The sequence below is a fragment of the Calliphora vicina genome, chromosome 1 (genome assembly GCF_958450345.1).
Source record: "Calliphora vicina chromosome 1, idCalVici1.1, whole genome shotgun sequence".
Taxonomy (NCBI): Eukaryota; Metazoa; Arthropoda; class Insecta; order Diptera; family Calliphoridae; genus Calliphora; species Calliphora vicina.
Genome location: NC_088780.1, coordinates 118,843,185 through 118,860,241, shown reverse-complemented (window position 1 = coordinate 118,860,241; position 17,057 = coordinate 118,843,185). Strand labels below are relative to the sequence as shown.

At 28.5% G+C, this 17,057-nt stretch overlaps 1 protein-coding gene across 2 annotated transcripts in view; it reads right to left on the bottom strand.

The window, feature by feature from the left end:
* Positions 1-15,510: 15,510 nt before the first annotated feature.
* The window catches only part of Mekk1 (mitogen-activated protein kinase kinase kinase 4), a 45,575-nt gene continuing 44,028 nt past the window's right edge, over positions 15,511-17,057 (bottom strand). For both annotated transcript variants that reach the window (XM_065515629.1, XM_065515630.1), the window contains 2 exons: positions 16,852-17,031; positions 15,511-16,638 (listed from right to left, as the gene is read on the bottom strand). In XM_065515629.1, coding sequence (XP_065371701.1) covers positions 16,555-16,638; positions 16,852-17,031 — 264 coding nt within the window. In that variant the 3' untranslated portion in view covers positions 15,511-16,554. The remainder of the gene's footprint in view (positions 16,639-16,851; positions 17,032-17,057) is intronic.

The window sequence follows — 17,057 nt, the reverse complement described above, 5'->3', positions numbered from 1 at the left end:
CAAAAGGAATTTATTTTATGTCAAAATTAGTTTTGTTTACCTTTTTAGCTTCAAAAAAAGTGTATAAGATTTGTTAAAAGTACGACAAAGCGTCTAGCTCCGGAGTGCATTAGAGCAATCACAACCATTTGCCACGTGAATACATTTGGAGCATTAGCGCTACCATTTTCACCGCAAACTGTGCCACCATTAAAGGAGCTTCCAGGAGGCACCCGTATTTTATCAGTTTTTCATTTGCTTTATTATCTTTGGATGTTTTGACTACCCAATTGCTGATCTATGTCCTCGCAAATAAATTTAGCGTTGATGTAAAATTAACGTTATTTTTATTGAATTTATTACTTTTTTATTTTATTTTTTATTAAATTGATTATTATTTTTGTTTTTCTTCACAAATATTTGTTTTGTTTTTTTGACACTTTTGCCCCTCAAGCAACAACAAAACACAATGTTGTTATTGTAATGTTGTACTTGTTGTAATATCAACGCCACCTGTATAGTAAATTCGCCTTGATAGAATCATTAGGGAGAGTTTCAAGACTTATTAAAAACAAAATTGAAAAAATACGAATGAAAAACCATAAAGAAAAACTATAAAAATATTATTGTTCCACATTAGACCACGTTTTGATACTTGATACATAAAGTCATGCAAGCAAATCATGAAATGTTTCTTGAGCTGAACATCACAATCAATCAGCACTTCATTCTTTTGACGTTCGTTGGGTTTACAGAGCGAGAGAAAAAAAATACAATTTTCAATATTTTTGGTGTGAATATTTCGATGGCGAAAGTTGTGTTATTTAGGGGAAACAAAATTTGTGTTATTTTGGAATAAAAACCTCACCCACAAAAACAATTTTTTAAAATCTACCAAAAAAAGTACATTAATTTTGATATATAACAGACATTTCAGGAAAAGCATACTTGGGAATGTATTTAATTTCTAATGAGTCTATCTTATATCAATGTATCATGGTTAAAACGATAAAAATAAATTTTATAACAAAATGTAGGAAATGTCCCAAAGTAGAACTTATAAGTCGCTAACGCACTTATTCTAAACTGTCATTATTAGAGTATCCAAAACCGAAACCGAAAACCGGTTTTTTCATCTTTGTGAACTCCACCGGTTTCGGTTTTTTTTAACTTTTCGATTTTTTGACAAACCGGTTTTTGTAAGACAATTAACCGGTTTTAATGAAATATATTTTCTAAAGCTCATTCAAACATATTTATGAAAAACTTTGATGCCATTTTTAAAAATATTGATTTATTTTATAGAAAATTGTAGCATTTGACAATATTTCGTAAAAGATATAAAATAATTGCATAAAGAATTCAAAATTGCTAAATTTTCATTAAATACAAATTTAATATAATCCGGTTAACCGGTTTTTTGGAAGACAAAAACCGAAACCGCTTAATCGGTTTTTTTAAAAGACAATAATCTAAACCGGTTTTTTCAAAAACACACTTTTTCGGTTAAACCGGAAACCGGTTTTTTTAAATTTGCCGGTTTTTTGGACACTCTAGTCATTATATATCATTACAAATGTTACAAAATAAGCAATAAAACTGCATTAACAGATTTCAAAAATATTTCAAACAACGAATTCTAGAACTTGTTTGTTTCACTTGTACACTAATATTTTTTTGTACAAAATTCAAAAAGGACATTTTGACCTCTTACAAAAATATAACTAATTTGGATGGTAGCGTTTTCTTTTTTTATATTTATTTTCAATGATTTATAATTTTAATTATACAAACTCTCGTTAATATTTGATGAAATAATTGTAGATTGAAAGACTCGCAACAATATTCATAATCAATTTTTAAAACAATTGCTGAATTCACAAAACCCCTTGTATCGAGTGTATTATTGTATTCAATACAATAGTGTAAGCTTGTCGTTGGAAATTTTCATACAAAAATTAAATACAGGCAAATCCCGGTATAACGAACGATATGTTGTCAGGCCCATTCGTTAAATCAATAAAATCGTTATATCGAGATATATTTTATGAATAAGTTTTAAGCTGTGTAACATTAGCTTGACTAGAGAGGCATTACAAAGGATTATTAAAGCACACATTGAAAGAGATTCCGGTTCTACCATTAAAAATATCCATTATTTCAATGAAGATAATATACAACTTTTTTATGAAAAGAGCGGCGTTTATTTGCCTTTCAAAGAAAATATTTAATCTTCTTTGTTCCAATTCATTAGCGTTAACCAAAATTATTAGTCTATTCTCCGATTACTTTCTTCCTGGACCACTAGTTCTCTAGTGTAAACAAACATTTTATCTGGTATTATTTACCAATAGATATCAGTTTTATTCGCTTTGAGAATAACATCAGGAGCTAGATCGTGCTCAACTGTAAATTGTATGCTGATTCTTTAAGAAGCCTTCAACAGTATTTTTTGAATACAGATATCACTTGCATGAAATTTACCATTATAAAGCCTTTTTGTATTTCTAGGGCTCTGAATTTTAAAGCAATTATTTTATGTTTTTTTACCTCTGGTCGACTAATCAACAATTAAACTCCTTTTTCACAAGGGGATACACATCATTCTTTACAGATCGATGATTATATGAGCCATTTTTGATAGCTTGATATAATTCTCAATGTTACCAATGTTATCGTTCGTTTGATTTTGTTTTATTTTTCTCAACATTCGTTATATCGAGTACAAAATTGTTGAAACGTTCGTTATATAAGGTAGTTAATGTTAAAAATATGGTTGTACGTTCGGATTTTCGGATTTTCGTTAAAGTGAGATTCGTTATACCGGGATTTGCCTCTACACTTATACACTCAGGTCTCGGTTTATGCGGATTAAAATTTATACGATTTTTAAATTAACGATTTTTTTTTAGAATTTTTACAGATTTTAAAATTTTAGATGTTTTTTTTTAAATTCTAGTGATGAAAATAATATTTTACAATACGATTATATCATCTAGTGATGAAAGCGACGTTGAACCAATTCCAAAACGATGCAGATAATTATTCAGTGATTCAGATTAATCATAAATATTTACAGAATTTCCTTAAAAAATATTTTAGCTTATTCAGTTTTTTTCTGTAATTAATGAATTAATTGTGAATTTCAAAAAGAATCAATCGATTTTTATACTATTATATTTGGCTTTGCGATAAAGCAATAGACCTGAACAATTTCTGCCGTTTTCGATTTGACATGAGTGAAAAATAGTGATTTTTTGAAATTTTTGTATGGTGACCCCCCAGGGTATTCTAGGGGATGTGCCACTAGCATGGGTGGTTCGCCCCTCCAAAGTTAGAGGGGGTCGGTCATACATTTAGACCCGAATGGGGCACTTTAAATGGGTCAAATTTGGATTTTTTAAAATTTTACCTTTGGGTCAAAATAATAAACATGAGAATTCATTTTAGAGGTATGGTTCCTAGGGCAAAGTTTCTTATTTTGATCCCTAGAATACGATTTCACATGTCACTGTGTCCCCGTAAGATTCTAAGACGATCTAACTATTTCCGTCTGTCTTCCCGTTGAAAACACGATAGGGCCCAAACGAAAGGAGCTGACTACTCTCTGTTGACATGGTATGTTTGGTATTGAAAATGGACAATATCGGTCCATGATTTCAGTGTGTGAGCAATCATAAATATATTGATTATGTGGCAATCCTGATAAAATTTTGCACAAATTAGTTCTAAGTAATCTGAATTTATACTGTAAAGTATAAATTCAAATCTTTTTACCAACTTTTGTGAGGATCGGTCCATAATTGACCCTACCTCCTATATAATCCCATATCAGAAAAATATTTTATTGTCACATGTTGATGGTGGGTATACAAGATTCGTCACAGTCGAATAGAACATTCCTACTTGTTAATTCTAGTAATCTTTAATAATCATTTAAGTCAGACCAAAATTACAATTATCATTAAAATGCTGTTACCGCTAAAATACAGTTACCGAAATAAAAATCCGTTACATAGATAATTCAAATAAGCGTAACCGTTTCCTTTTAACCGTTTCGTTTTAAACCATGAAAGGATTCTCATTATGTTTGTAATTTTAGCAATAACCCTCAAATAATTTACTGACATGTATAATAAATACATCAATATATCGGACAAGATCTAATGAATTTAGCTATTGAAGCTTAGGAATTGGTAGATGAATTAGCCAATCACTGACAAATAAAATATGTATATAGAAAAAATCTATTCTCAATGGATTTAGAACGGATAGAACAATTTGACGGACAATTTTCATAAATCTTAGATTTCCTTAAAAAATTTGGATTTTTTGGGATATTATTTATAAAATTTATTACTTCTAAATTTTCATAATTTTTTACGTAAATTACTATTCTCAAAAAACTCAAATTTTGAGTTATGGCTCTGTTATCGCAACTGAGCGTATAGATAAACTTGTTTTAAATAATTAAATTATTTAATGAAAAGTTTATTTAGTTTTATCTAAATAAACTTTTCATAAATTTCATTAATCTAATTAATTTTTAGTGGAAAATACTAATAACCGCAAACAAGAATGAGTCATTTCATAATGTCAACAATATTTTATCAGAACTCATCAATAGCTATGAAATTCAACAAGTTATGGTACTATACATACAGAAACATAGAGCGGAAACTAGAAAAAAACTCAAACAAAAAAATTACTCAAAATAATCACACATACAAGAGTTTTTTTGTTTCCCATAGTTTTTTCTACTACTACATTCTCACCACTTAGGTTTCTGAAAACTGAGTTAGGTCTTTGACAGGAGAGTTTCTGCTCTATATGTATTCTCTATGGTAAAATCTTTACCTTTATTCATAAAAATATTTGTTTTTAAATTTGTTTGATTGAGTCTATTAACAGAAGAATGAATGTATACTAGGGTATTCAATCGATTAACCATTAATCGGTTAACCGATTAGTTTTGGACGATTAACTGTTCGAATAATTTGAAATTGCCCATTTTCAAATAACAAATAAACCGATTAATTTGTGTCGATTAACCGAAATTCCTTTTTTTGCACTTTAAACAATTTGTTTGTATTTATTTTTCCGTTTCAATTCAAATACAAATTTCAAATTAAAATTAGAAATTTTTGAACATCAAATAAACATGATTAGTGAGTGTGTATAACAACTGACATATTTAATTTACATGTATTTGAAACATTGTATTTACATGTATAGACGAATTTTTTTTTTTAAATGAGTCTTTTATCGTAACTAAACGAAACTATTAAATTAATCAAAATCTACAACAATGCAAAAAGGAATATTCTTTATCATGCTTTTGATTACTCCAACATATACAATCAGCGAGAGAGTTTTTTTTTCCAAGAAAAGTTTTATTAAATCTAAAGAAAAAATCGTTTAAATTATATTCTTCTTATAAAAGATTATTTCAGAAGATCTCATTAAACACTGAAAAACTTACACATCGCTCATTTGCTGCAACAAGGTCATAATTCAAAAAAAATCGTTTCGAGAAAAACGTCTTTGAATATTTTATGACATTTTACTATTTCTTAAGTAAATTTTCAACAAATTATGCGATTTCAGAAATATAAATAGTAGATGTTAATATATTTCTAATCTGTATTTAACTAAAATTTTTACTTATCAAATATAATATAGGAAATATGAATTTTAATTTTGATGTTTACAACAAAAAAACACTCTCACACAAAAAAATAATTGACTTTTTTGAAAACAGATGTTTTTGTACACAAAATTCGTTGTTGTATTTTCAATTTAAAATGAAAATAGAAATTATTCGGTTAATCGAATAATTTTAAATTAACCGAGATTATTAACCGAATAAATCTAAACCTCGATTAATTATTTGCTCGATTAACCGATTAAACCAGAAACCCCTTTAATTGAATACCCTAGTGTATACTCACTCACTTTGCACTGTCTATAAAACAAATGTCAAAAATAAACTGAACAGAATAGTTTAGCATTGACAACTTCTGAAAATTGTAGAAGAAGTGCCACCTTAGAGGACCTTATATGGCAGCTGTGACCAGTTATATCGGTCCATAACTGGCCTCACAAGTAGTATAATTTATGGATACAAATTACTTAAATTGTTTGTAGTGCTTTGATCAATTATAGACCGATATTCATAAAATTCGATAAATGATTTTCGTGTATATGGGTAACTATTATTATTTATGTCAAATTTGATCCTGATAGAAATATTTATTTATGAGTATTTAAGTGATTTTCGGAAGTGGTCTTATATGGTCGTATGGACCGATATTCACACAATCTAGTAGTTTCATTTGTCAATAAATATTACCGATCTATGTTAAATTTTAGTTCGATATCGATATTTTCAGATATGTATGTATTTGTGAAAATGTAGAATGTGTTTTTCGTAAGTGGTCCTTATATGGGAGCTATATATAACCAATTATGGGCCGATCTTCATAAAGTTTGGTACAGCGATTTTTATAAGAAAGATATTTTTATGTGTATTCAAGTGATGTTCAGATAGTGATCGATTAAATTACACAAAATAACAACAAATATGTGAAAATTACCAAATTTGTTCGATTTTGCTGATTTTCAATACCAAACTGCTAAGGACAATAAATATTAACAATGACGTATTTGGACAGACGGACATAACTCAATCGACTTACAATTTCATAAGGATCAAGTAAATATATACATTAGAGTGCTCCAAATTTGAATGTACGATAAAAAATTGCAATGTACAGGCCGTCTCCCCCCACTAGAATTGTTCTAACTATGTATTGTTTTGTTGGCGCAACGAAGCTGAAGTTTTGAAGTGCATTTTACAAGTGGAAAAAATGCAATTTTTTTCAGTTTTTGTAAAAATTTTGCCATTTTATAATTAGTCTTGCAATTTACTTTAAAATAATCGAAATGTGTACGTAATTGTCGTTGTAATGAGATATAAAAAACAAAAATTGGTTAAAAACTTTAAAGTTATTAAAAATTGCCCAAGTCATTAACGTGTCTCAGGCTACTAGAACATGTAGGAACAAATTTAACATATTTTAAGAAATTTACAATAAAAGAACATTTTGTTATGCGGCTCCTCATAGTATATGAAATTTATTTTGTCTTCGTAGAGTATGACCAAAAAAATTTATCTTTTTAACGGCAGTTTCAAAATTCTATTTTCAAATATTTAAAAATTTTGTTAAACAAATTTCAGAATTTTTTGATCATCACATTGGGATTTATTAAGAACATAATAGGGAATAAAAATATGAAAAAACTTCGACAATACCTTCCTACAGTTTTTTCCTACCTGCAATTTAAATTTTGCGATTTTCAAGAAAAACTAATTTTTTGGCCATATTTTTGCGAATCAGCCGAATTTCCTTACTGTTATGAATTTTAAGTGAAAACTATTCAGAACATTAAGTCCAGATAATTTCAAATATGATCTGAAAGTTTTACTAAAATCGGAAAACATTAGTAGTCCTTAAATCGTGATGGTCAATGATGCAGTGTTTCATAAATTTGCAGCATCACTGCCAGTAATATGTATTAAAAAACGTATGACGTACAGAACGCTAAACTTTAGTTATGATGCAGTTTAGGTACTGTTACAGATTTACAAACGCACCCACATACAATGATGTTAACTGTACGGTAATTACCTTATTGTACGGTAATTTAGACCTCCGAACGGTAGGCAGGAATTTCTACATTTTTACGGTAATTTAAAAAAAAATTTTAGGCATTAGACCCCAAAAGTTATTTTTTCATAATGTATACACATGATATACATATTTCTATTAAAAAATTCATACAATTTTGAGGATGATGATAATCACCTACCGGTAGACAAAATATATCTAGGCCAGGCACGAATCCAGAGGGGGTGAAATAGAAATTTCCACCCCCCCAAAACCGATAAGTTTTCATATAAAAAAGTAAAAAAAAAATAAATATGTAGAACTAATTTTAATTAACAGAAACCCCCCACCCCCTCAAATAGTTGACCAGGATCCGCAGTAAATTAATCGCAAGTCTTTCAAGTATGGATATTTCAACATACAAATTAGCTGAATTTAAAAGTGATTGCAAGAATCAGTGGATATAATAAATCCCAATTTTTCGATACCAATAACTCCATAATTTTTTTAGTTTTACATTTCCCAGAAACTGTTCATCTGGATGAATTTAATTAAATAGATAAGGAATTTAGGCTTATAAGGTAAGCCTAAATTTTTATCAACAAAAGATGTTGATAAAAATTAAATTCTTCAGTTTTACAAACAGTTTACAGTTTTAAACATTTTTCTAATAATAAATCTAAAAAAAAACAAAAATAAGAAACAGTTTAAAAACTGATGCATTTGGAGGAATTCTACACGCAAAAACGGTTGTTAATTCTAGTGACAGTTTAAATATTAAATTCAATGGCAAATATTTTCTACATTTTAATCAAAATGCATATGATCATAAACAATTAATGCAATCAAATTAAGTTTTAAATCTTATATATACAGTCACCAATCCAAATGTATGAATAACATTAATTACATATTAGCTAAGCTTTAAATATTACAGAAATCTATACCAGAAATGTGCATGAATACCATTCAAATGACATATTTAATATTTTGCAAAAGTGAATATGTACTGATTTATTAAATTACACAGTGCAACAGTGAAAAAAACACACGATCATGACTATATAGGTTCGACTCTACTACCAAAGGGTAGTAAAACCCTATACTCAGTTTGTCCATTTTGGTGACCGATTTTTTTGTATGGTCCCCCAAAATTTCTGAAAATCAGTTGGGCCTCTGAAAAAGGTGTCATCAGTTTTTGGTTAACAGCTAATTCAGACTTTGTGATACGGCTTAACTTTATATGGCAATAATATAGCTAAGATTCCGCCAAATAAATTTTGTTACAAATTTTTTTCCAAAAAATAGATTTTTCATGCACTTTTGTTAAAAAAAAACAGGAAGGAAAAATTTTTTTTTTACCTTTTTTTAGAATAACTTCCAGGGTCTCCTAATTTGTCACTAACAATATTTAGAAAAGTTGTAATTACGGTAAAGTTGAACAACTCTTGAGAACATATCAATGCATTCTGAACGTGTCTAGTTACTTTAAATAGCACATAAAGATCACTTTGTACCTTAACAATTTTCGTTTTTACTATTTTTTTACGCTAAAACAAAGATTTTTTGTTAAAATAGTATGATCAAGTCCACACTTCTATGTTGTGCTGTATTATTTACTCGGCTGAGGTGTTCGGAATGGGGATCAGTGAGTGGACCCTCAATGTCACACATTTAAAAAAAATCGCCAAAAAGCCATTTATGATCCGAATGAGCTGAAATTTAAAATGTAGATAGTCCCTGAGAAGGTCTACAAAAATATGCTTTTATCTGAAGGTATCTCTTTTAGTTCAAGAGATATTTAGGTTTATTTTTTTTAAATTTTGCTGGATCTTTTTTTTGTATTTTATATATGATGGGCCTACGAAAGGTCGAAATACGACGTATATTTGCGATAAAATTCTAAAGAAAATAAAATAAACCTGATAACAATTATTACGTCCCTATAAAAAGTTACACGCATCCAAAGTTGAAGCATCTTTTTATATATTTCAAATTTGTATGCGTGTGTTTTTTAAGTTTTTTCCCAAAAAGGTATGGGGACTTTTTTTCTTTTATAAAAAACTAATTTTCTTAGTGGCTATATACATTTTTTTATGATCTGGAAAGAGAACTTAATGCAAAAACGTATAAAGTAAAATTTTACTAACTTAAGCGGACATTGTACCCCCAGACCTATCCAAACTTGGCCAATTTTGAAACAAAATTTTAGGTTAGAGTAAAAAATTCTAAAAACGCCAAGCACCGATCCTCAAAAGCTCGTCATATTTGTATAGCCCTATATATTGTTGATATACATACAAAATGTTTTTACTATCATACTGTAAATAACGTCAAAGTGGGCTATTTTCTAAAAAAACTCAGTTTTTGGGATTTCGATGTTTGAAAACAAAGAATGGCAACATTAGTGATGCCATTGACTTAAGAACATTTAGATCTATATTACTTCCAAATTTTATTGTGATGTCTGTAACTGTTCAAATTTTACATTAATTCAAAGTTTTTATTTTTCTTGATGGAAAATCACCATTTAATAATATTGTTAGTTTTTAAGGTAAAATACGTCCGACAAAACACAAAATTTATTCATTTCACTAAAATGTCAATCTCCAAGTCATAAGGTTTCCACCGATATCAAAAACTTATATTTACTCTTCAGAAGCTCCACAAACCTTGCCCACTTTCAAAAATTTTGATGTTTTTTCATATCTTGCATCAAGCCGGCGGTCTTGCGTGATCAAGATTGGATAAAGTGATGCGCTCGGATCATACCGATAATGATTTGCCCATTCTTCGTTATTCCAGCACAATAGAGAAGTATACACTCGAACATACATTTTTAACAAAAAATTTTTGTTTTAGAGTCAAAAAATAGTAAAAAACTAAAATTTTTAAGCTACAAAGTGATTTTTGACAGCTATTTAGAATGCCTAGATATGTTCGGATTGCATTGATATGTTCAGTTATTCAGATTTACCGTAGCTTCAACAAATTTTTCAAATTTTAGCTATATTATTGCCATATAAAGTTAAGCCGTATCACAAAGTCTGAACCAAAAACTGATGACACCTTTTTTAGAGGCCCCACTGATTTTCAGAAACTTTGGGGGCCCATGAAAAAAAATCGGTCACCAAAATGGACAAACTGACAAAACTCTACTACCCTTTGGTAATAGAGTCGAACCTATACTGTAATGATCTTGTGTTTTTCCAAAAGTCTTCATTTGTTGCATAGTGTTATTTATATTATACATAAATTAAACGAATGCTGTCATTGCATGATTCACTACAGCAAGTATTTTGTTACAAAATGCATGTAATTGCTTGCATATTCTGTAAACTCTTACCATTCACAAAAGCAGCGAATCAATATGAGTGTTTTGAATATACGCAGACGTTTTTGAGTAAATATACATTTTCCTATATGAGTATGTTTGAATTATTTCAAGACTGTATTTAGAAGGATTTTTCTTGCATATTTAAATTTTTTCAATATTTTTTATTATTTCGCAGTTCATCTATCAAAATAAGACGAAATTTAGTTCTTGAAACACGCGCGGAAATTTATTGAAAATAAATTAATGCACTGATTTTGTCTTATGCATTCATTTTTATTATTTTTGATATCCTTCACCAAATTATACTTTTTGTTTAAATATTTAAAGGTAAACAAAATTTAAATTTTTTTATAAAATTTTTTTTTTTTATTTTTAAAAAAAATTTTTGGGAAAAATAATTTATGACAAAAAAAAAATTTTTGAAAAAAAAATTAGGGTTAAAAAATTTTTTTTTTAATTTTTAAAAAAAATGTTGGGAAAAATAATTTTTTTGATGAAAAAAAATTCGAGTTGAAAAATATTTTTCCCGATTTTGACCCATTGTAGCTTTATATACATCATTGCAATGGACTTTAAAATATCTATCATTAGATATCCATACTGTCTATATTAATGACTTAGTAATCCAGATATAGATACAAAAATATTCCAAAAATCGAGGTTTTCCCGGTTTTTCCTTATATCTCAGCCATTTGTGGGCCGATTTTTCGATTTTATTCCCGACATATTGATGTATGAATCATGTATGTAAGTTATTTAGGGGCTACGGAAAGTTGATTTCAACATACAGACGGACATACGGGCATGGCTAATCGACTTCGCTATCTATAACGATCCAGAATATATATACTTTGTGGGGTCGCAAATGAAAAATGTACAAATTACAAACGGAATGACAAACTTGTATATACCATTGCCACTCATGGCGAAGGGTATGAAAAGCGAACGAACTCATGTACATCTCTGATCTATATATGTACATTGATTTTACTGAAAGTACGTAGTTAGTTTATAAACCACAATTTCCACCAATAACTAAAAAAAAAATATTCACAAATTTAGTTTCAGTGGCGCCATCTATCGGAAAACTTTCATATTTGATGGAACATATTTATAAAGCTTTTTGTGAAGAAAGAGAAAAAGAGGAAATGCACTTACTTGATAATTATTGTTTTCCTTTCCGTTTAGTTTTGATTAAAAATAGCTTGAATATAAATAATATGTATTGGAAATGCTCTAATAACACATTTGCCATTCTTTATTTTCACAACATTACGACAACTTCATTTTATTTTTTTTATATTTAAATTATAATAAATACATTATTTTCGACTTTACTATTAAAAAAGCTCATTTTAATAAATCACTTTACATTTTATGCTAAGAGCTTTTATTTTTTTTCTAACTTTTATTATTGAACATTGCACTAACACCACATACTAGCTAGAGTGTATGTGTGACTGCAACAAAAAAAAACACAACGGACGAACTCATAAAAAGGAATCGAGAAATTAGAAACAAATTGAACAACTTTACACACTTTTTTCTTGTATTTATTGAAAACTTTTCAAGCTGATTTTTTTACACAATTATTAAACAATACTTTAATTATATTTAAATGCAAAAATATTTAATTTTTATCTATTATTTCAATACAAAACTATAAATTTTCTGAGACAGTTGTACTTAACGAACCGAACCGTGTGAAATTTGCGCGTAAACTGAATTTGGTACCAAATAAAATGAAAAGGAAATTGAGCTAAAAAGCTCCTTAAAAGTATAAAAGTTATACAAAAACATTTGTATAAAAAGTATGTTAGTATGCGCAAATAACTTAAATGTAACAACAACATGTCATCAGTAAGTTGGAGGAGTTTAGCCTGATTTAGCCGACTGTTATGTACTTTTTCCTAACAGGACAGTTGTGTGTAAAATACTTATGACCGTAGTTCATAGTAGAGATATCTACGGTGTAAATAAAATACCTAGCAGATAAATTTACCTAAAAGTCGTAAAAATTATCAAATATTTTTACTCCATAATTAAGCACTGCACAGTGGTTTAGAAACTTTTTTTTTGGAAATAATTCGGTATCTTGGGAACTATTGGAGATATTGTTACGAAATTTCACATGGTTTGAGCTTAGGTATTTTCGAGTTGATTTACGTTTGTTCAGCTTCCTAGTGCTAATGGGGGCCAGTGCTAAGCCCCTCAAAGTTGGTAACCTCGGGTCTCAAATTTTTTAAAAAAATCGCCAAAAATCCATTTTTTATCCGAATGAGCTGAAATTTTTATTATAAATTGTCCTTGAGAATGTCTACAAAAAATACGCTTACAAGTGTAGGTTATCTCTATTAGTTGAAGAGATATTCAGGTTTATTGATTTATTTTTTTTTTAATTTTGCACGATCTTTTTATGTTTTTTTTAGATATGGCGGGTCTACGGAGGCTCGAAATTTATTTTTAAAATATCAGCTATATTGGCGATAAAATTCTAAATAAAATTAAAAAAAATTGCCAACAGTTATTTCTTCCCTATAAAAAGTTATACGCATCCAAAGTTGGAACTTGAAAAAGGGTCGTATTTTTTTACATTTTTTCCAAAAATGCCCATATATTTTTTCTTGTGTAGAAACAAATTTTCTTCGGGACTATATACAATTTTTATATGATCCGGAAAGATAGCTTAATGCAAAAGCGTTAAAAAAAACTAGGCTTACTTAAGCGGACATATCACCCCAGACATTTCGAAACTTGTCCAATTTTAAAAAAATTTCGAAATTGTCTGTCTGTTGAAAACAAATTTCCGAAGCCCCCAAATAACTTACAATACACGATTCATACATCAATATCTCCGGAATTCTACCGGCTAGGTTGCTATTTAAAATCGGTTCACAAATGGCTGAGATATAAGGAAAAAACCAGGACAACCTCGATTTTTTACCTATATCTGGATTACTATGTCATTAATATAGACAATATGGATATCTAATGATAGATATTTCAAAGACCTCTGCAATGATGTATATAAGACCATAGTAAGTTGGACCTACAATGGGTCAAAATCGGAAGAAATAATTTTTAACCCGATTTTTTTTCACCAAAAATTTTTTTCGCTAATATTAAAAAAAACTTAAAAAACAAAAAAAAAGTTTTTAAAATTTAAATTTTTTTTTCCAAAAAATGCAAAAACACTGGAAAAAAAAATTATTTTGTTTACCTAAAAATATTTAAAATTTTTATTTTGAAGTATAATTTGGTGAAGGATATATAAGAATCGGCACAGCCTAATAAAGCTCTCTTACTTGTTTTTTCTTCATTATATTTTTGTAGAAAAAGTACCAAAAAGAGGGATCCCTTGATTGGATTACGTGATAGTTCACAATCAAGTAGAGTCGAAAGGACCTTCAAAAGTCCTTTCAAAAGGTTTCAAAAGTTTGATTTTTGGTACAATCTTTATTATTTCCGGAGATGTATCGGTATCTCGATTTTATCCATAGGCACCTCTCCTCTCCCGATGTGTAGGAGAGAGAGGTGCCTATATACAAAATATTAAAGACATACAAATTTTCATATGGGTAAAAATTTCCGATGATGATGCAAATCAACAGATGCGCAGACAATGCATCAGCCATTTGTGTAATGCTTGTGTGAAGTTTTTTTGCGGATCATCTCTTTCAATGTTGTTTTTTAGAACAAGACATTTGCAGTATTGCCAACTTTTGAATTTAAGAACGTACTGCGCCCGGTGATGCATTTCCGAAAAGGTCCTAAGTGAGATTTTGCAAAAAAAAAACTTAAAAATCGTATGTCCATTTTGAAAAAAAGTCAACAAAATACAAAAATTATCACCCTACCTATAAAACAAATTTTAAAGTTAATTTTTGTTAAAGTCGACTTTATTTTAAAATAGAACTTTTGGTTTTATTTGAAAAAAGACTTTAAGGCTTTTGTAGTTAGGCTGTATATGTTTTGAGTTTCAAAACATTTATTTATTTTGATAAATATCCAACTCGCATCCAATCGAAAAATTGAACAAATAGCTATGTATCTTAACTATTTGGGACACATTTTGCTAAGAACAATAGGTAATAAGTTACATGGATGGACAAAATCTTATATCGAAATAACGTTAAAACAATGCTTTTTACATAGTTTTTGTTTTAGTTATCTTTCTGGTAAAAGTTTTCAGTTCATCGTTCAAAATACATATATGGAAAACTTTGTTCGGATTTACCACTATACATATTTTGTTCCCGATAACATAACAACTACAGATATTTTTTAGTAATAGAAAATATAAAATTTAAGTGGGAGAACCAGATAAATCTTCTAATATATAAAAATCTCGTGTCTCAATGTTAGTGTTTAAACTCCTCCGTTAAACGTTTGCCGAGACAGCTAGTGATTTTATACAAAATAAACAAAAATCGGTGGCCGCATAGATTCGGAGCAGCCTAGACCAAATTATTCGTTATCAAAATCGCTGCACTTTCAGTGATTCCAAATTAAACAAACAAAATATAACCAATGAAACTAATTTTCTTTATTGTCTTTTTCTAAGAGGCACATTATTATTATTTCTGATTGAAGTGCTTTTCTTTATACATACATATGTTTAAGGAACGATTTTTCACATACATTTTTATAAGAATTTTAATAACTACAAACTACTACACACACATTTTTATACAATAAGTATTCAAACTGTATAATCTAATAAATGATAATGATAATGCTTGCAAATAATTTCATTTAATTTTGATGGTTTCGAACTAATGATAGTCTGTCAATTGCAAATATTTTAATTTTTTAAAAAAAACTACAGCTATTAAATATTATTAGATATTCTTAAGTAATAAAATACAATACATAAATACAGACAATATTATAATAGATACATTTACATGTATATTTAGGATTTAAATCTATCTAAAAATAAACATAGAATCCCATTAAAATATTTAAACAATATTTTTATATATTAAGTCTCTCGATAAAAGAAACCATTTGGCTTGTTACAGATCTTTTAGAAAATAACATGTTGAGCTTCAGACGTTTCGTTTTGTAAAAATTCAAGATTTATAACATTTTTCTGAAACAAATTTTGTAAAGATTTTTATATTCAAAGCGATTATAATTAACATTGTGATCTATTTGAATAGATAGAATATCTGAACTACTGCAATAATTGTTTTATTATGTAGTATCTGCCTGAATTATAAATATAAAATAAATTAAAAATTAATAAAAGTTTTAGAAAACACTTAAGTAATCGCTTTGTTTTATAAAGATATCTTGATATAAAATTATCAAATTACCACAGAACCACTTAAAATTAATTTAAAGCACAATGCAATATGATTTCGCAAAAAAATAACAAATAAAAATAATATTTGATTTAGTAATATGAAACGTTTTGTTAATTTAGAAACGTTTATTGGAATTTAATTTTACAAAATTAGACACCGGTTTTCTTTAAAAATCCAGTATTGCATTATGCGAGGTATATATTAAACAAAATCGTTGAAATGCTTCTAGTTCCTGTTCGTCGTGATAACAATTCATTTATTTTGTTTTAATATTACGTCTAAATGAACGACGACCTTGCTCTGCCAATTGTTCGGTATTGAAATCCTCATCGCGTCCATACTAAAAACAAATTCGTTTAAATAATGAAAAATAAATTTAAAATAATTGAATTTCTAAATATATTTGGTCTGTTCCAGTATTTGTCTGATTTACAGGTTTTAGTCAGAATTAATTAAAACCGGCAAATCTGACAAGTCATGGAACAGAGTTTATTTAATAAAAAACAAATTGCTTTCGTTATTTTGACCACGAATTCTTTAAAAACAGACTTACTTTACAAAAATGTTGTTCTAGTAATTCCAAAGCTGTCAAACGATCTTTGGGATCATGCTGCAAACAATGTTCTATAAACTCATGACCTTCTTGCGATAGGGTTTCTGGGGCCTCTGGTTTTTCTCCCATACCAACTTTAAACATAATTTGGAAATTGGAATCGAATTGAGCCCAAGGACGCTATTGTTATTGATAAAGATAATGCA